This window comes from Bolinopsis microptera, chromosome 9 (genome assembly GCF_026151205.1).
Source record: "Bolinopsis microptera isolate Bmic1 chromosome 9, MBARI_Bmic_1.0, whole genome shotgun sequence".
NCBI lineage: Eukaryota > Metazoa > Ctenophora > Tentaculata > Lobata > Bolinopsidae > Bolinopsis > Bolinopsis microptera.
In genome coordinates, this window is record NC_087080.1 from 13,612,125 (window position 1) to 13,632,439 (window position 20,315).

The 20,315-nt window shown below is 39.3% G+C and overlaps 1 protein-coding gene across 1 annotated transcript in view; it reads right to left on the reverse strand.

Moving 5' to 3' along the window:
• Positions 1–11,003: 11,003 nt before the first annotated feature.
• The window catches only part of LOC134821181 (outer dense fiber protein 2-like), a 109,806-nt gene continuing 100,494 nt past the window's right edge, over positions 11,004–20,315 (reverse strand). The window contains exons 13-17 of the mRNA XM_063831862.1: positions 14,981–15,040; positions 14,611–14,799; positions 14,101–14,360; positions 13,848–13,929; positions 11,004–12,652 (exon numbers count right to left, since the gene is read on the reverse strand). Coding sequence (XP_063687932.1) covers positions 12,095–12,652; positions 13,848–13,929; positions 14,101–14,360; positions 14,611–14,799; positions 14,981–15,040 — 1,149 coding nt within the window. The 3' untranslated portion in view covers positions 11,004–12,094. The remainder of the gene's footprint in view (positions 12,653–13,847; positions 13,930–14,100; positions 14,361–14,610; positions 14,800–14,980; positions 15,041–20,315) is intronic.

Below are 20,315 nucleotides of genomic sequence, written 5' to 3' on the forward strand. Positions count from 1 at the left end.
TAACCATGGTTACAGTGTACACGTTACCATGGGTACAATATACACGTTATTATGGTCACAGTATACGCGTAACCATGATCATAGTCTACACAAAATTGCATGATTACAAAAAGCCAATTACTAAAAAAACAACTATCAAGATACATTCGGGTCAACCCAAACACACCATGTACGATACCACAGAAAAAGTCACACATTAGAAAATGCTACCGCTCCTTCCGTATATCACTTATTATATTATATAAACATCACATTATGTAAGGGGGCACGCTAAGACATTATGCGGTTCTGGTTACATGAGAATACAGACAGTCTACGTGAAACGCCGGCTCCTTACTCGTCATCGCTCACTTGGGGAATTTAATTTAAAGTTCAATAATACTTGAAGACTTTAATCGTGAATTTCGTGAATACTATTTATAAAGTTGCCACTTTAACTCTTTTCTAAGTGCGACCTCATACTTAAAACGCTGTTTAAGTATGACCTGAAGCCGGTTGGTGAATACGGGCCTAAGATGATATAGGAATCCGAAGAATCAGTTCTGAGGAATTGGTAGTGATTTTAAAATTTGGAGTTCACCTAATTTATAATTTTGGGAAGATTTCCGAGAGTTTACAATAGCTGATCCTCCCAATACTTGAAGGCGCCAATAATAGGGTTACTGGGTTAGTATTAGATGTTCATTCCTGACAGTATTCCAGTAACTTCATAATAAGGGTGATTATTAATCTTAATCTCTATGCGTGACTAACTTTAACACGTTTTATATGTGGCTCTGATAAACAAACTAAAACCTGACCCCAACCTTTACCGAAGCATCTACAAAAACCGTAACCTTAACGAGAAATTTAACCCACTTCCTTATATGCGCCATGTCACACTCACATGATCAAAACAGTTTATTGCTGATAACTCTCTATTTTAACTCGATTTTATTTAGTTAGATTCGGAATAAGTAAAACGGTAAAAAATACGTCAAATCATGATACCTTCAACCGCAGGGGGCCCTTTAAATTTTTAATTTAATTAGATGTATTACCTTATCGGACCTTATTTGGACGGACATTACTTGAACGCTGGAGGCCCTAGCGTTCATCTTAATGTCCGTTCAAATAAAGTCCGTTCAATTAATGTCATATGACAACTATGAGAACTTTATTGTGCCGTAAGTTAACGACGGAAAGGTTCTCCTTGGTCTGCCGGAGGCCCAGAAAACTCTACTAGTATATGATGTTTTCAAGGGTCACTTGGCGGAAAAAGTCAACGAAATCATGACACTCAACAACATTATAGTTCATGAGCTAGTCCCCGCCAACATGACAAACTTGTTCCAGCCTCTAGATATTACGGTAAATCGTGTTGCCAAGGACATTGTCCGACGTTTTTATAGTTCATATTACTGAGGGGAGGTAATGAAACAGTGCTAGGAAAGCTCCACGTGATGTTAAGGTTAACCTTAAGTTGTCGAAGATAAAACCACTTCACGCCGAATGGCTTGTAAAAGTTAACACTGAAATGCAGGACCAGGGTAGTTTGATAAAAAAGGTTTCCACAAAGCTAGAAATCACTGATACTTGTTTAAGCATGGACTATTTCATGCACGAAAACCTATTTAATGAAGATGATATGTGATATTAGACACTGATGATGTACACATATTTTAACATTTTTACTGCTTAATGACTGCTATTCTTACTTACTGTATAAAAAATGGATTAAAAAATCATTTGCTGAAATTAAAAAAACGTCAAAAATTTAAAAAAATTCGGATTTTTGATGGTTTTGAATGCCTTCGAGCGTTCATATTAATGTCCGTTCACAATTATGTCCGTCCAAATAAGGTCCGATAAGGTAGATGTAGATTGATTAAGCACTCTAGAAATTAGTAACCTATTGGCTTGGAGGACTTCGCCGCTTCGACGCGCCGCGCAAACTAGCATTCTTGCTAGTTTCTCTCCTGACAAGATCGTTGCTCTGCTTCGCAGAGCAACGATCTGGAAGGGTTGACATAGTCAATCAACCTATTGGCAAATGGGCTTGGATAATAATACGATAACACAAAGCAGGCATGTAGCAGCAGTATATTTAAAGTAAAATCTCATATTAAAGTATATAGTGAGATAATGTCCATAGCCAAATAACCAAGTGTCTACATTCTGCAGCAATGTGTCCTTAAGATATAGTTCATATAGCAACTAAGTAGCAAATCACATTTATCAATAAATTAATTCAATATCATAGTGTCATACATAATTACTTTCCCAATTTCATCTATACATCGTAAATCCGGTAAAAAGTGAAGCGAGGAATTATTCGTAAGGCCAGAATCGACACATTACAGCCATGAATGCTATTTTTGATGAATATGTATAGTTTTACTGAGTCTGAACGTCGCCAGCAGCTCCTCTCTATCTCCACCATTCCTTCAATCGTTTAGTAACAAAACCTGCAGTCCTCAGGGAAGTTTAGCTAAGATAGAACTGCGTGTAAACGGTTAAGGCATTATATTTTGATAGATTAGTGCATTATATTCTGATAGACCAGTGCAACTGTTTGTGTCGAAACAAAAGCTTCTTTGAGTTTGACCTCCTGGAGTTTTCCACTCAAGTACTCAACTTCACTTGGACAAAGCTAGCCGCTATAACGTGGAGGGAAGGTTTGAACACGACCACATCGAATGGGGTGAACACTGAACAGTAATGATATCATTCAACAACGTCACTGCATGACGCAAAAAGAAAGATGGTCTTGTTTACAAAAACTTTCACCGTATGAGTATTTTTCCGATTTTTTACGATATCCCGATCGAATACTTATTTTAGAAATATCTTTGCTTTCTAATTCTCATTCGTCACATAGTGACGAAAGTTTGGACTTTCGATAAGTACTTATTAAATACGTAAATTTAAAAGTACGACTAGTGCCACGTACTTTTTCGAACCAACATGTTTATTTTTAAAGATTCGACTTTTTTTGTGATAAGAAATATTATTATTGGACGCAATATTTTTAGCCAATGAACAATTCAAAACTCGTAATTTAAAAAAGTAAATCAGGACAATCAGGATAAAAATCAAAGCCAACTTAGCTTGTATTTCTATTTTAATACAGTCGTATTACTATTTTTAGACATTTTTCTTTCGTGCGTGATTTTTTTTGGGACAGTCCTTTTTATAAAAATTTAAAGGTACGTATGACACCGTCGAATTGAAAAGTACGACTAGTCCGTACTATTCATCTCAGATCTGGATCATTCGTGACATTTAATTAACACTAACAGAGGGATGGATAAAAGAAGACACCATTTTTTAGATAACTACAATACTCACTATGAAAAACTATAGACAGTACACAAATAAGCGACAAACATTTACAATTCATATCACATTCAACCATGCTAATATTTTTTTAAATGTCGAAAACTATACCAAAATCATCGTAAAATAAGATGCCAAATAATCAAGATCAAGAATGATCCATAATGTTGACTGTCCAATGATCTAAGAATCTGGGCACTGGCAAGCAAACGGTCTCCTCCTACCCTTTTTATTGTCGAATGAGTCGTCGAATTGTCCCCATCTGGAGATCGCCAGAGCATGCTGTCCGCCATTGCCTGACAGAAACTGAGCGTTATCCTTACCTGGTTTAGTCCTCCACGGCACATTCCACGTCTCCACTAACTCTCCATCCAGCCATTTCCAGACTCCCTCTTCTTCCAAATCGTTTCCACCGACCCACACCCAGTTGTTGTTGTCCCAGGTTGTCCAGGAATCGCTAGCATTCCCCAAAAAGTGCACTATAGCAGATTTTATCTCCTGGACCTCTGCACCATTCCGAACCTTGGCCAGGTGGAGTCCAGCTGCAGCACACGCATCTTTGGCACTTTGCCAGGTCTTTGGCGTGTTGGAAAGGACGTATTTACCCTTGTAGTCGCAGGCATATGGATGTGTCTTGTACTTATAGGTGTCGTCCCATTTTCCATCGTGGTTGATCCTCATCTGGTTTTGATAACACATTGGCTTTTCATTGCAACCCTTTTTACCATTCTTATAAGTGTTCTGGTCGGGCTGGTTTTTCATCCATTTCTTAAAATCAGTAGGATTAGATCCATCAGCCCACTCCCAATCCGATCCATCGTAGGGTCCGGGTTTCTTCAAAAGGTTGTTCTTGGTCTTTCTTAGACCAGCCCAGACCCATTTTGTGTCAGTCCACTTACTTTTTGGCTGCTTTTTCTCCGGGTAAGCCATTTCAAGGAGGATTTGGAGATCTTGGTTCTTTTCTTGTTCATTCACCGTCACCAGGTTTCCTTTCTCCCCCACTCCAGAGCCAATGTCAAAATTCTTGCAGTTGTTGTCCGCTTCATCGTAGGTAACTTTTTCAGAGAAGAAGACAATGTGACAGGTGGTGAAGACTCCAGCGTCAAGTCCCTTCAATAGTTTCTTGAGTCCCTTAATCTGTCTCTTGTCCATACCCCCTGCAGCAGTGCACCCTAACACTGCCAGCAGAAGAAGACAGTGCTTAATCATGATCAGCTCAAAACGCACCAATCAGGAGTAAATCAAGGAAGATTATATAATATGTAGATCAAGATATGTTCGATTAGTAAGTTAACAATTGCACAACTGAGACTTGCAGTTTTGAGGACCTGGATAATAGTCCTCCTCCTCATCGAGAATTACAAGAGCGGTCACAGATTACGTAACCACTGACTGGAGGGTGGTCATCTTCAAATTCTCTGTTTTGATTGATAGTTTTGTGTCACGTGGTACAAAGACCGTGTTCTAATTGGTTACTCAGTCAAAGCCCATAAAGGCTCATCGAGTTCAGTCATTTTAGAGGTTTGTAAATATGAATGTTAAGCTCTACGCGTTCTACTGTTCGTAGGAAACTGTTTATAATAGTTACACATGCATTGTTTTCTAATTACTAAAACCCTCATGGTATCAAACTTTCAGTGTACCGTGTGAACATGTGACCAGAACACTAACTCGTCAAAAGGACGATAGCTTTTACTTTTGCTCCCCTAAAATTGCTCCATCTATACTCTGTACAGAGAAAATGCACTACAAATAAATTGAAGATGGAAAAATGTTAGATCCTCGCTAACAGTAACAAATCTGTTTGGGCTGGTACAGTGGTACCAGTCAATTGACAGCGTCAGCTTCTATAATTGGAACTAGTCTTTAACGTGTCCGTGAGTTCTTCAGAAAACTTCTAGACAATAATTGTGAAATTATAGAGTGGTGATTTAAGGGGGGAATGGGTATTTTTGAGAAACTTGATTTCGAGATAGCTGACCAACAAACTAGGACTTGACACACGCTGCAACCCCTTTTGATCGCTTCGCGTGCACGAGTGGTATACAACGTGTAGCAAAATAGGACCGGTAACTGATTTTTTGAGGGGGTCCCGGACCCCAACCGCCAAACGTTGCCCGCGGGGCGACCACGCCCATATTTGGTAAATTAGGCCTAATTTAGCCATATACCCTTAACATGCCCAAAACCCAGGTTTATAGTACTCTTCTTGTAGTTAGTGGTCTCCTAAACTCGAATATGAAATTTCATCAAGATTGGACAAAAAATGACTGAGTTATGACCCAAAAACCATATGTCCATATTTGGGCATACGCACCAAATTTGGTAAATTTCGTCCCATAAATTGGTCAAATATCAATATTTTTGAATGAGACTTACTTTATATGAAAGGTGAGCCTAAACTACATATTCTCTGTAAGTTATAGCTTTATAAATTTGTTTAAATGTGATCGATACTAAGGCGAAAAGACCACCAAAAATGAACTAAACTGCCCGTATCTTGGTTCGCGATATTCGCAGAATTGATCTCATTAAAATTGTAACAACTCAATTAGTTTTCAAAATTTTGGCATGAAATTTTCGGAATCGACTCGAAATCGCATCTCCACCTTATTTTGAGAAAAGATTTTTGATTTAGGCCTCCAAAGAAATTTGGCGGCCAAATTCCTAAATTTGCTTTGTATCACGTTGTGACACCGACGGTCGTTTCACGATACAGGGGGAGTCGCGCACTTCGTGCGCGGCGGGTCATACAACGTATGACAAAATTTGCTCAGCAAAAAATGCCCCCCCCCCCCCCCCCTAAACAGACAAGTAGCTCAGCGCCTCTTGTATGTGCTCCAATTGATATATTAATATTGATAGATTCCCGAATTTAAAACATTAGCAATAATAATTGTCAGTTATGCACATTGTGAGATTGAAAGATCTAGTCTCATTGTTCTAGACTCATTGTTCCACTGGCACTACTAACCTCGTTTTCTTTATTACGTAAGTCGACATCAGAAACGAGGTTGTTCGAGAGAGAATAACTCAACTTTACTTGACCTAGCTTGCTACATTAGTTTTATCCTTTATTTTCTTTTTTAAAGTTCACATGTTCACGACTCACGTAAAGTATAACTATAGATGTTGTTGCTTGTATGAGTATCATTCTTACAGTATTATCAAACTTCATGGCGTATTCTTCAAACTTCATGGCGCACTTGCACTTCAAATTCATTTAATATTTTGAGGCATATGTTTAGTCAGTTTAGAGATGTCGAACGAAGTTCTATTAATCAAGAACTAGAAGATTCTTCGGGGGATAGCGGAGAGCAAGTACTATATATAGTAGCGGTTAATTTTAGAGGATATCAATTATCGTTGTGCGTTGGGTCGCTGGATATACATTAGATTCGAAAGCATAATAACTTGGTTCCTCGTAAACTGTAACGCAGCTGTCGCAGCCAGGAATAAGTGCGGCGATCTGTTTTCTGAAGGTGAGAGTTTTAAATTTTTCGCACATTGCCTGAATGTAAATTGAATTGCAAATTCGAGAATCTTTATTAGTAGCCAAATTGAAATAGTGAATGCTTCTTATCGCTCGTGCGCGCCACCCGACTACCATGAGCCTAAGGCTCATGGTAGTCGGGTGGTAGTCGGGTAGTCGGGTAGTCGGGTGGCTCATGGTAGTCGGGTGGCGCGCAAGTATATTATTATTGCTGAATGTGCAACCATTGTACTTTCAGGCGAATGCAGTGGTTTACCTTCTAGTTTCTACGTTACCTAGCTTGCTAGTCTATTGCTCGCTCCTCTCAGGTATAGAGGTTCAGGAAGCTTCAAAAGAGCGCCGCGTACAGTACAGAAATTGGCGAGACAGGTAACCGCATACGTATTATTATTTTTTAAAATAACGGGTGATACTCGTAAAATATTTGTTTCAACTCGGCGCGCGTCCTGGTAGGTTATAAACCTACAACATACGTAGACTGGTGTGGATACAGATACTGGGCCTGGGTTCCATAATCAAAGACAAAACAGGAGCAGAAATGACTGTTAAGTGCAGCTCTTTAGCATCGCCATCAGGTCTGTATTTTTACGAACGAAATGTTTTGTTAAGGCCGGGGTCTATTTTAAAACAAAATCCTTTCTCAATCTGATCAGATCATATTTTGACCTGAAAACACAATCAGTCAAACATAATATGCATATGATACTGGATGCAATTAGAAATAAAATAGTTATGCTGAGATGTTTAGATATTAAGACCACCATAGAAAATTAGAAATCTAATTCATAGTTTTACTTTTAGGTTATAAACTTACTTCTTTTACTTTTATTAAACCACTGTGTACTGTAGTTTCTAAGCTATGCATATAGAGAAGAAATCTAATAATGTACAACTAAGTACAGTGTACACTGTTTGCTCATTTTTACATTTTAGGTTTCTGCGCGCGTTGACATACGCTGCATGCCACTTTTTATCTCACAAATTATCTCTGATATTTGGATACGAAACATGTATCAATGCGCGCGTAGTTGTGAATTTTTTACTGTGACTGTGATGAGTGTGATGGCGCATCTAGCGATGACGATGTAAAATCGAGCTAGACTAGGCCTAGCCTGAGCTGAGTGAGCAATTACTTATACCCTCAAAATACAATGTACAATCATGTTCGTTTTAGGTTTAACCAGCGTCTCCTATACTGTATACTCAAATATATCAGTCAATCTTACGTATAATGTGGCTATGATTTATTCGTCTCCAGTTTTTTTCAGGCAATTCAGAGTAACGTGGTATTGTATTTAAATGTGATACTGCTTTTGTAGCCCAACCAGACGATAGTTTCTGCAAAATTTGAGACAAAATTATATTTATAATGCAAGCCTAAATATACCGCGAATGTTTACTTTAAAAAGAGTTCAGCTTATAACTTTTCCTGGGGACCATGCTTAGCTTACTAGTCTATAAATCTATTGTTCGCTCCTCTCATTGTTCAGGAAGCTCGAAAAGAGCGCCGCGCACAGGGATTGGTGAGCCAGGTAACTGGGGACCCCACTATAAGTATAATGTTGATAAATAAAGATTCGGCGGAATAACAGGCTGAGCGTTACCTCATACCTTGTACCTGGCACGCCAGTTCCAATGCATTGAGAGGAGCAAGCAATAAACTAGCAAGCTAGGTAAGCTGAGCACCGCCCAGTAATTTATAACTTAGAATTAGATTATCTAGATCGCGATCATCTGTCATCGTTCTTGTAGCGCGGTGCGCTACTAGTACTGTGCCGCGCCGAGCTGCCATGAATTGACATCGTCAATTAATCATCGTTCATTTTGTTTACAGTCTAGTTAACGGCAACGCCAAGACTTATGTTTTCCTTATCATTTCCTTATGACTTAACTATATTATATGTATTATAATTTTATCTTTTACTTTTAGATTAGCCGTGGTAATAAAACACGACAGTCAGATAGTGATACACGGTCGTCATACAGCTACGATATTTAAGAATTACTGATACAATTACATGCATGATAAACGATCTACCGTCACAATCACAATGTATGAGTTCAGAATTATAGTGTTCAGATACGCGTCACGTGATAGGAAAGTTGTTTACAAATTCAATAACTCAGTTTTACTATGATAATAAAATGTCGAGTCATACCTATAGTTTTGAATCGGTGCAAATAAAATGTTTTAAAACAGCTAAAATAAATTAATCAATTAAAGTCAAACAAAAATAAATTACTCGCTTGTTATAAGTCTGTTAAGAAAAAACAATCCGCGTCATATGTTAAGAAAATTCATGCAACCTATTCCAAAAGTATACAACTTAACAAAACACATTATTACAATTCTTCCGAGAGTTTAAAACTATAGCTACATTGTGCGCTATGTCGCAGCAACTGGCTCACCATTTTTCTTACCCTTACTCTTATTCTTATTCTTTGATCCCTTTGTCCACGGAAACAAATACGATTTCGATTTGGTTTTCTCATCCTGATGGGATTCAGGTGAATCGTGCCCGTTTTGTAAATGATGCCCGTTCAATTTCCGAGTTGTTCGTTCGTCAACATATTTAGTGGCATGAGGCATGCTGAGAACTCCACCCAACATCATCTGATGCTTATCATCACTGTCGTCATCAGGGGAGACAGCCCTACCTCGGGGTACGACAGGGTATACCCCAGATTGGTGTTCCCCTGGGTACTGTCTTGTAACCCTTATAAAAGGAGGAGGTGGGGTGGGTTCTCTGGTTAAAACCTCCTCGGGCATGATGCAGTTATCTACTAAATGCTCTAGTTCAGTTAAGGAGGAAGTTCTAACAATATTGCTATTAGACTTGTCGAAGTATCTATGAGTACGAGTGGGAAGTTCAGAGGAGTGAGTTTTCTGGCGGCAGGGATCCCGATAGGTTGATCCAGCCCTCTCGAACTCACCATTGTCACTGATATTTCCCAGTTTGGGAGGGTTCAACAAGCTATGATCGGACCTGGCAGATCCCACTTTCCAGGGTGTTGAATAGTGAGGTAAAATCTCTGACTGAGAGGACCCCGCTCTCTCTGCAAGCCTCTCTCTGGGAGTAGCAGCCACCGAATCTGACTTTACACTGAGCGCCTTTTCTCGTTCTACCAACATCTGGTGAAACAGGTCGGTTTGACTACGGAGGAACTCCTCGAAATGAAGCCTGGAGAGGATGTAAGAATCCAGGAGACGAGGGTCACACGAATCATAGGGACCTGCCAGGGGACTTGACGAGTGGTACTGGTTACCCTGGTGACTCGGACTAGTTCTAGTGTGTACTGCGTGTCTGGCTCGCGACGTCAGGGACTTGTCCTTGTCAAGGACTTCGTTGGAGATATTGGTAAATTCGGCTGAATGTGAAGGATTGAGAGGGAAATTAGCGGGACAATGGGGTGGAAAGTTAGTGGGGTACCCAGACAAGATGGAGGGGCCGTTCTTGTCCCTTTCTATCTGAACCTCGTCTCTATACGCTCCAGCTGTACTCTCTGTGGATGTAGCTGCCCCGTGGCTCCGCACCTAAACAAACAATTGAGCATTTCTGCTGGAGAGTGTAGGGTAACTGTTAATGTTAGCATACAGATGACAGACAAGCAGTGGGAAAATATTGCCTCAAACCATGTTGTGCTACAAAATGTACACAAAATCTGCAGCTAAAATAAGCCCCAATATCAGTGTTTAGGCCACGTTATCAATCAATTAATTTATTTGATATCATCAGTGAAACAGAAACGTTTCTAATAAACTCTGAAAAAAGGGACTGTGTTTATCATTGCTCTGCTGTACTAGGGTACTATACAGAAGAGTTGGCAGGGCTATGTCTATATCAGGAATCAAGAGAGGAATCTCAGTGCTTTGGTTGATTTTTCAAGAACAATGTAAACTTCCCGAGATTTTGATAAAGAGGACATTTAGTAGGAGTATGACTCGCGACGATAGAATAGATTATGCCCAAATTTATACAGTCACGTGGGGTCACGTTTCGATACAGAACGTTTTGTTGGGCAGAGCAAGCATAAGGAATACTAAACTCAAGTTGAAAGGTGCTTCAAACATTTGCAAATTATCAACGCTTCTTGATAGTGCTAGAAACGAAAAACCGTTAAACCCACACGAGCATTGGTGAAGTGATATGATGTGTTGCGGTGGTGATTTTCGGATAAATAAAGAGATCAATTAGAGGATAAAATTAATTATAAATTTGAATTTTCAATCAATTAACGCAGACTAACGCATTTCAAAATTTTTAGTTGCACATTAAAAACATAATTAGCAGCGAATAAAAAGGGGGGGAAAACGGCCGTGTCAAAGTACTTCAACCATGAACCTTTATTTATCCTCTGTCAACATGAACTAATTGTATAATATCTAAAGTAAATCTTAAATACTTAATATATTTTAATCATATTATATATAATATGTCCTATGGCGTGTCATTAAATCTATAAATCATTGATATAAAACTTTGTACTGTGTTATAATTCGATATATTATATTCTGTCTTTTTAAAAGAATCGAAAATTTGAAACGATCGATCTGAAAACGTTTCAACTTCACCCGTACTGCGACAAACTTAGAACACTGAAGGAATAGGTCTATTGTTGCTGTTAGTTGTGTACAGAGCAATTTCGTAAACTTGCCATTTCGTACACACGGAATTATTCAAATTGAAGCCAGGTTGCCAACATTAATGACGGGAAAATAAAATACTGGAAGCCAATCTCGAAAAATATTTCGACATCGGGAACACACAACAACAGACCGTCAGACCCATTTCATAAGTTTGTCACAGTTTTACTACACTCATATAATTTTACTGTGTAATATATCCATGGTTACAATACTACAAAAATCAAATCAACATAAATTATTATAACGTAAAAAAGCTGGTTCATCATACTGTTCGTCATCACTGTCCAGCTGAAGTGGAGTAAAAATTGAGGATCCAAATATCTTTAGGGTGCCCCGTATCTTGTGGCAATGAAAAAAGGTCTTGTCAGTAGAGGGGGGTTTTGTAGGTATTCTCAGCAGTACAAGTAGGATGATGTAGGATGATGTAGGGAACACATGTATGAGACAGGAATTTCAGCAACATGAGAATAATACAGAGTGAGTTCCAACGCGATCCCAGCACGTGTTACAGCCTTGAACATGCACTTTTTAAAATAGGTCTTCTTAGGAAGATGTATTGTAGAATATATGTAGTATTTTTTGACAGGAAATTTGGCGAACTTGGTACCATATCAACAATGTGGTATAAAATCTGATTAGAATCCTAGCAGGGCCATGCTGGTGCCTCCTTTCTTGGCCCTTCGACCCCCTGATCTCCCAGATCGGTCCTTTCTGCCAGCTCCTTTGTTATTAGAACCAGACTTAGTGTTCCGTTTACCTCCATCCATTCCAAACAACATAGCTCTATTCTTCATTCCCTTCCTTCCACTCATTCCGCCCATAGCTCCGTTATACTTGCCATTCATCGGTCTTCCGAACTCATCATACCCCATGAGTTGGTTGGTGGCCATCCTTTGCATGTAGTCCTCGGTGGTGAGCCCGTTCTGCTCCTTCTTCTTGGGAACCCTGTTTCCATTCTCATCCTCAGTGCTCTCGCCGTCACTCACTTCATCCAGCCCGAGACGCTCTCTGTTCTGTTCAGCGCTCTTCAGCATCTCACTCCAATCAATTTCCTCCTCACTTTCACTCTCCGAGTCACTTCCAGTCTCACTCCCACTCTCCTCCATCCCCTTCTCTGGCTCTGACATGTTGTTATCAGTGCTGGGGGAGGCAGGAGGAGGGGGCAGGTTTGCAAGCTGCTCATCCACTGAAGGCTGTGGGGGAGAGTTAGCTGTTAATTTTAATACAAAATATTTCCTTGTGTTTGCCTGAGGAGAGTGTTACATATTCATATTATATAGGGTCTGTCAGGTTTGTAGGGTCGGTCAGCTCTCAGTTTCTCACACTCACTCTCACTTTTACCAATGTTACCTCATCTTTCAGTCTCTTTAATTGGGTCTGAGTGTTTGAGGCTCGGCCGAGTTGAGCCTCCAGTTCCTCAATGCGAGTTGTTGAACTGCGCTCCTAAATGTTGGACAGTTTAATTATCGTACCTCGCACCACCCTCACGACGTCACGACACGTGATGACCATATTAGGAGTGCCACGTGACGTGACGTCACAGCACTGCGCTCACACACAGTTGAGAGGGTTTATGAAATGGAATGATCAATGTAATGAAAAGTTATCCTAGTCTTCTTGCAAGAGTTAATTAGACAGGCTAGGGAATGATATAGTAGGCATGGAAAGGTAGACGTGGAAAGGTAGGCATGGAAAGGTAGGCATGGAAAGGTAGAGAGGGCAAAAGAGACCAGATTTGGACTATCACGTGACATTTGAAATGCAGGTACTACCTTCAGCAGGGTCTTCTCCTTGGTTGTTTCTATTTGTCGTCTGCAGTCACCTAGAGCTGTCTCAAGCCCTAAAGACAGCTCAGCATTTTCTCTCATAAGCTCCTCGATCCTTAGCTACAGACGAAAGGTATAAATCATCATGTGCTAATTCATTCAATCAAAATGTTAATTTGTGTATGATTTAAGGCTCATTTTTATTTGACAAAAGATTTGTTTATTTTTAATGTAATGATAATGGTACTGATAGTGAAATGGTTGAAAAATGAGTGATGATAATCTCACAAGCTTGCTCACAACACGAATAGCTGAAATTGAATGCTTGAAATCAACACACTCGCGCACATATATATTCGTAGTATTAGCCTTGCACGTGCATTGTAATGAAGCGCATTACTTGCTCTAGCTGAAACACACGCACCAGTGCACGTGCAAAAAACACGGTGCTTACTTCAGCGGATACACAAGTACACAACAGAATTCTCAGCAAACACCCACACACAAGCCTACACCGCGTAACACACGAGTGAAATAAAGTCGGTTCGACCATCTAAATTTCACAATGGTTAACCAGGCAGGATACTGATTATCGTGGTCTAGTTATTCTGGAATACTCTACCTGATGTGCCTCGACCGCATCGTCCTTCTTAGATACCAGATCCATTAGATTTTTGTTGTGTAAATCAGCTTCCAGAACTTTCCTAGAAGAAAGACGCCGTTACAACAATACTGCGCGTTCATATCTAATAATTTACGATGTGCTCAATGCTTCATATATTTTCCATAGCACGGTAAATGACCGATAGCCACTTTTCTTGTTATTTAAAACACTTACAGATAAGAATCTCGTATCTTACTAAAAATTTATTTACCTCTCGTGACTCTGAGATTTGTTTGATAACTCGATATTATCCTCGTTCACAGCATGTATTTTCGTCTTTAGTTTTCCAATCTGACCCTGGAACAAATCTATCTTTTTCTGTAGCTCCTCAACAGTCTGGTTTTTATCAGCTAGCTGAGAATTTAGTGCCTCTGATTGTGCCTCTGCGTGTTGGTATCGAGCCTCTGCTGAACTCAACTTCTCCGGGTATTGGGATAGTTCGTTTAACTTTTCTTGGTATTCTTCTCGCACCTGTAGGGTAGTGGGGATGAAACATATTTCAATACATTCACTACCATTATGGACGTCACAAAGATCGAACATAACAGAGAATTACAATTTTACTAGGGGTTTTACAAGTACGTTAACACTTTTACCTTAGTGAAGATAGCAATACAATCCAGGATTGTTAAATTTAATAGAAAGTTAAATCAGGTGAGAGATGGGGGGGGGGGGAGTTGGGAGCACTGAAGCAGTTAAACTTAAGATGCTAAACACCCACCTTCTCAAGTTCTACGTAGTTGCCATGCTCCGAGGCGCCCCTATCTCTTTCAGCCATCTCGACTCGCTGATGAAGCATCATGTTGTCTGTCTTATATCTATTCAATAGTTCCTCCGCTTCCCTCAATCTCTCCTTAAAGAATTCTGCTTCTTGTGCAAGACGCTCCGCTTCAGCATTGTTTGAGGCGGCCTGAAAACGTTCAACAAATTTAGAAAACAAGTTTAAGCGGACAGCTTATTACTTTATTAGCTTAACTACAGGATTTCCAGACGGACAGTTGATGAAAGCTTGATTAAAGTCAAACGCGGTCAGACAGAATTAATTCTGTGACTTAACTCTTACAACAGAGTATGATGAAAATATAACTTACAGCCACTACAACTTCTTCCTCTTTTTCTGCTAATTTATCGTTTAAACTGTCAACAGATACCTGGATGGTTTTATACTGATTATAAACTAACTAAAGTTTCTAGTTTTTAGAGCAGCAAGAACACACTTATAATCGTTAGAACAATTTTATTGAGTTGCAAGTTGCAACTGTTGAGGATAAAACATATTGTCAATAAACCAGAGTTTCGGAATATAAAACAGAACTAAAGCTTCTCACCCAATTTCAAACCCTGCCACATTCCACACACATTAAAATGTTTGTACAAGATGCAAACACTCATCACACCATAATATTGTACTTCATTCACACAGAATTTCCAAAATTTTAGCGCGGAAATTTGAACCTACTTGATTAGGAATGGGCGCTTTTGAAGGATTTTTCCGATGACGCAGGCTCATATCTTGAAAATGTGTGCCAAGTTTTGCAGCATTTTTGCTAGGTAGTCTAGTTCTGGGCATCTTTACAAATCCCAAACAATTATCAAGAATTAGGAAAAGATCGAAGAAGTAGCAACAAGAAACTTTGTGTTTGTAAAATAAAGCATCACGGCGGGAGAGAGAGTATGTCATTAGCTCGCTCTCCGTCTACATGCGGAAATTTTAGAGCGGCTAATTGATACTTCTTCTTAATGCTTCATTAGCATCTAAAGCTTGTCATAGCCAGCATTCTAAAATTTAAGTAGCAATCTGACAATTAGTTTATGAACAATAATCAGCAGCGTAGCGCAGAGTGCCATAAATCAGGATAGATAAAGAGAAATAGTTTAGACTTTTGATTTAGTTTACTAAAAGAAGAAGTATATAATAGCAATGAAGATTGAAGATAAGTTTGACGAAATCATTCAACACACAGCAGAAGATTGATCCTATTTAACCGAAAGTTTTACGCACTGTCTTTTAAAGATTTAAAGACTCGTGGCAACGTTTTTCAAAGATCGAGGAAGATGGTCAAATTTCGGATGTAAAAAGTCACTCAACCTACCATGACCCATTCACTAAAACTAGGAATTGGGCAATAGACCCACTGGTAGTCAGGTCTATAGTGATACTGTCTATACGTCATATTCCTAACGAGTTGTGAACGTTAAGAGGTTGTTTGTTATTGGTTTTTTGTTCATTTTTTGTACTCTTTAATAAAAAGTATTTCGTAGAACTGTACTCCTTACTCCTTACTAATACTTCAATGTACACTTCACGACTATTACAATCATACCGATTGTCACCAGTGCTCATCACCTTCTCAACAACTACATCTCCTAGGCATTCTCTCCTAGATATCTCCTAGACTAGATATCTCCTAGACTAGATATCTTGTAGACTAGATATCTTGTAGACTAGATAACCCCTCTACTGTACCTTGTCTGCCACCTCCTCGTTATCATCTACAGTCAAGTCAGCCAGGTCCTCCGTTACGGAGAGCTCTGGGGCCGAGGGACTGGGGGGAGAAAGGTACGGCTCACGGTTCTTCTTTTTCTTCTTCCATTTGAAGGAGGGTGTTTTGAATTTTCGGGAATTGTTCCGTCTTAATAAGTTCACTCCGTGCTGTAGGGGAGGGTATTTTTAGGGGGAAAACTCAACTTAGCACCATTGTAAAAAGTTGGAAATGGCGTGGGGAGAAGGCATTCTAATGTCAAGAATTGTTCAGTGTTTAGGTTCATCTTATGGGGATTATTTAGCTTGGATGCCATCTACTAGAATCGATTAGGGGTTAAATTTCGTCCAAAGTTTGTTTATTAAAGCGAATTTAAGCATGGATTCTGCGGAACAGCTCGATTACGCGGATGTTCAATGTTTATTGAACATTGTTCAAACTACAAGCAATCAACTCTGAATCTGTTCTAACAAAGTTGAAAAGTTTCACAGCACAAAATAACATGTGCTTACCCTATGCTTACTTATCAGCCAGACAACCAACGAAAAACATGACAATCATAAATGAGGTTAACAAAAGAGCTGGGAACTTTTCCCATATGCCTGAGAGTGAACGTGAGGGGCGTGGCGAGGTAAAATTTACAACCTTCTCGAACAATCGAGAATAATACAAAGAGAAAAATTACACCGAAAGGAGTATAATGACAACTTAAAGATAGTTGATGCGAGATATCATCGCTGGTTGCAGGCGTCTTTATGTAATTATTACTAGTTTAGAATTTGATTCTTGGGTAGTAGGTATTGGCAGAGTAGGCCATGAATTGTCAACTACTTGCTTCTTATAACGAATATTACCCTGCACTTTATGAGTAAGGTTGTATCACTTTCTCACCAAATACTCAGTTTAACAGACCATCTCATCAGTACATCTAAATTATGATAGTTTTAAATCTACACGATCTCTGTGCGAGTGTTATCAACCGCGATTCATATTGTCGCACATTTATATGAAGGTGGCTAGTTTCGATCCTTGACAATCAGTTCCCTTTGGTCCGACCCAGCCATTTCACAATTGGTGAGAAATAAACTTGCGAGTGGTAATGCATGAGAACCAAACATTGAGGAAGCGACGCCACTAAATTTTAAAAGAATATAATAAGATGTACACGGATCATTACACACATCGTTACATTGACAATAATTGACATTAAAGCTGATCTTATCTGTTTCAATGCAGAAGATTTGACCATTGCTCAAAGCAAAAGCACCCAAACTTGACTGTATCACAAACTGTGATGAAGTCAGGAGTGTGTGAAGTATATCCAATACCTCAGGTTCAATAATCTCCGGAGCGGCTGGTTCTGGTTCTGGTGGTGCCTCTTCCTCATCCACTGCTTTCTCCTCCCCATCTACCTCGTACAGGCTGGCCGGCTCCTCCTCCTCCACCTCCTCTTCACTATCCGATTCTAGCGTCTTTTCCGGCTTCTCGTCGTAATCAATGTTTTCTTGCGGCAGGTATGACTGTGGTAAAGGGTTACTGCAGATAGCGACACACTAGCGCAAAATATCATTCAACTCAAACTGTAAATAGCTCTCAAACTGCAAACTGTGCTTTGTGAGAACTGTGCTTTACGTGTACATTCTTCCAGCAAAAAAAAACCATGATTCAAACCTTTCCGTCAGTAATTCTCTCAAAGAGGTCCCGTGCTAAGAACGTGACGTTGTGATGACATCACGTGACGCTATGATGACGTCACGTGACATTTCACGCGGTACTTACGTGAGTGTAGGCACGAGGGGCTTCCTCTTTCTGGGCTGAGAGACAGTAGTAGAAAAGTTCCATGATGTTGCTGGGGGAACACTATCTGATAGAAGGGTTTACTGGAACTCAAGGAGTGATCATGTGACTACCATAGCTTAGAGAATATTGCGTAAAGGGAGTCAAATTTATTAACAAAGAGGGAGCCATATAATAACAAAGATACAGTCATTGGATGGCACAATGTTTAATTCAAATAGTATGCAGCATCGTACGGTGATAACCTAAATGAGCAACTTAATAAATCTAACTATAATAGCCATTCGTGTTGACTCTATGCTGTACTAAGTAAATGTAAAAGATAGCATTAAGTTGCCTGGTCTTATAAATACATGATATAATCAAAGTGACGATGTAAATTAAAATAGCGTATGTTTGACGTTTGTGGGCAGAGATTTACGCCTCCACCGAACGCTTCAAAGCCGGCTGCTTTGGCGCTTTATTTTCTAGCGTGTGATCACGTGATCAATATTGAGTTTGTAGCGGCCAAATTTGAGTTAACATGAAGCCTGTTCGTAACTGTAGAATAAATCATATGAGTTCCGAGTACTTAGTAAAAGTCTTTGACATCGAAATTTGAATTTAAATTGTTTTGCGCTGTTTGACAGAAATGGACCAGCGCTCATCTTTGTTATGCAAAAGATATTGATAGTGATTTAAATTAGCCGAATCTGTATACACTGCACTATTAAATTGTTAAAACTTCAAAAGAACAAAGCGATCTATATCTGTAGATCCCAGAACAAAAGATCATCAGAGGGCGTGACGATACCAGTACACGGTATCTCTTTTGATCAAATTACAGTTACCAACGCTGAACCCTGATAATGAGAACATCTAATTATTTCACACTTAAGTTCCATGTTGTGGGCGTCACATTCCGCAAGATATTACACACACAGACTGATGAACAATGGACCAACTGTTCTCACATTCAGGGGCCACAAATATCAAAACAAAACAGCTGACTCAAATAAACTTCTACGATATCGCACGATTTATAAGTAAGCAATAAATCCCACAGCCCATATACCTAGTTAAAGACACATTCTAAACCTCCTGACTCAGTGGTTGGTCCAGCACTAACCAGTAACCACCCCCTATTAAATTAACCGCCACCCAGTGGTTAACAGGAGTAGAGTGTAAGCACGGAACACTGTTCTTAAAGTTAATCAAACAAAGGGACACATCACCACCGAGAACATGGTCACGGACTCCGTGATCTGAATATTTGCTTCCTAATTCCAGTGGCTTCTTTAGCCTGGCGATAATTCGATTTGAATAATAATGTTGCACTCAAATGTTATGTCGAAACGGCGGGACTAACCGTATTCTTAGGAAATTATTTCTCGTGGGTTTTAAAGGTTTCTGAATAAAAATGATTAGATAAAATATAATAATAATAAATAACTGCATATAATATGTAACGAAATTTAACACAGTCATGGCTTTGACAATAATTAGATTATAACGAACATGTTTATAATTCATTATTTTTCTAAGAAAGAGTATTACGTAGGAACAAACTGAAGAACGAAACCATCGAAAGATAATAATGAAATTAAACATCAAACTCTACTTTAACGAACAATATTTGGCTTGAGTTTATTAAATTACAACTGATTTTATCGATTTCTCGGATGATTTTCTATTGAGATGGTATGACTCTATTAATAGAAGTAACAAGTTATACACACTACGTCTTGGCCGCAAATCGTAACAACAAGTAGAAGATAAATTATTACAATGCAAGCATTCAGGAAATGGGTGGGATGAATATAATTATTAACAACGAGGTATTCATTAAATTAACTAACAGTAACAATGATTTAACGATAAAAGGCGGAATCGCCGTGCCCAATTGCTGCTATTTGTGTCACACGGAACGACAAAGGCGTGAGAATTTTTGTCACAGTTGATGAAGGAGTAATGATACGAATATATCATGGAGTGAGCCACTATGGCAGGTCATGATGCCTGATGCCGGAGCCTGCTATATCCGAATTGGTGACCGTAGTCCTGTCCCAGGACTCGACCTCTTGCTATGCGACTTTGTGGCCCAGTTTGTTATGGATGATAAGAACGTGTTACAGGACTATAATAGGGTCGTATCAAGGTTTAGGGG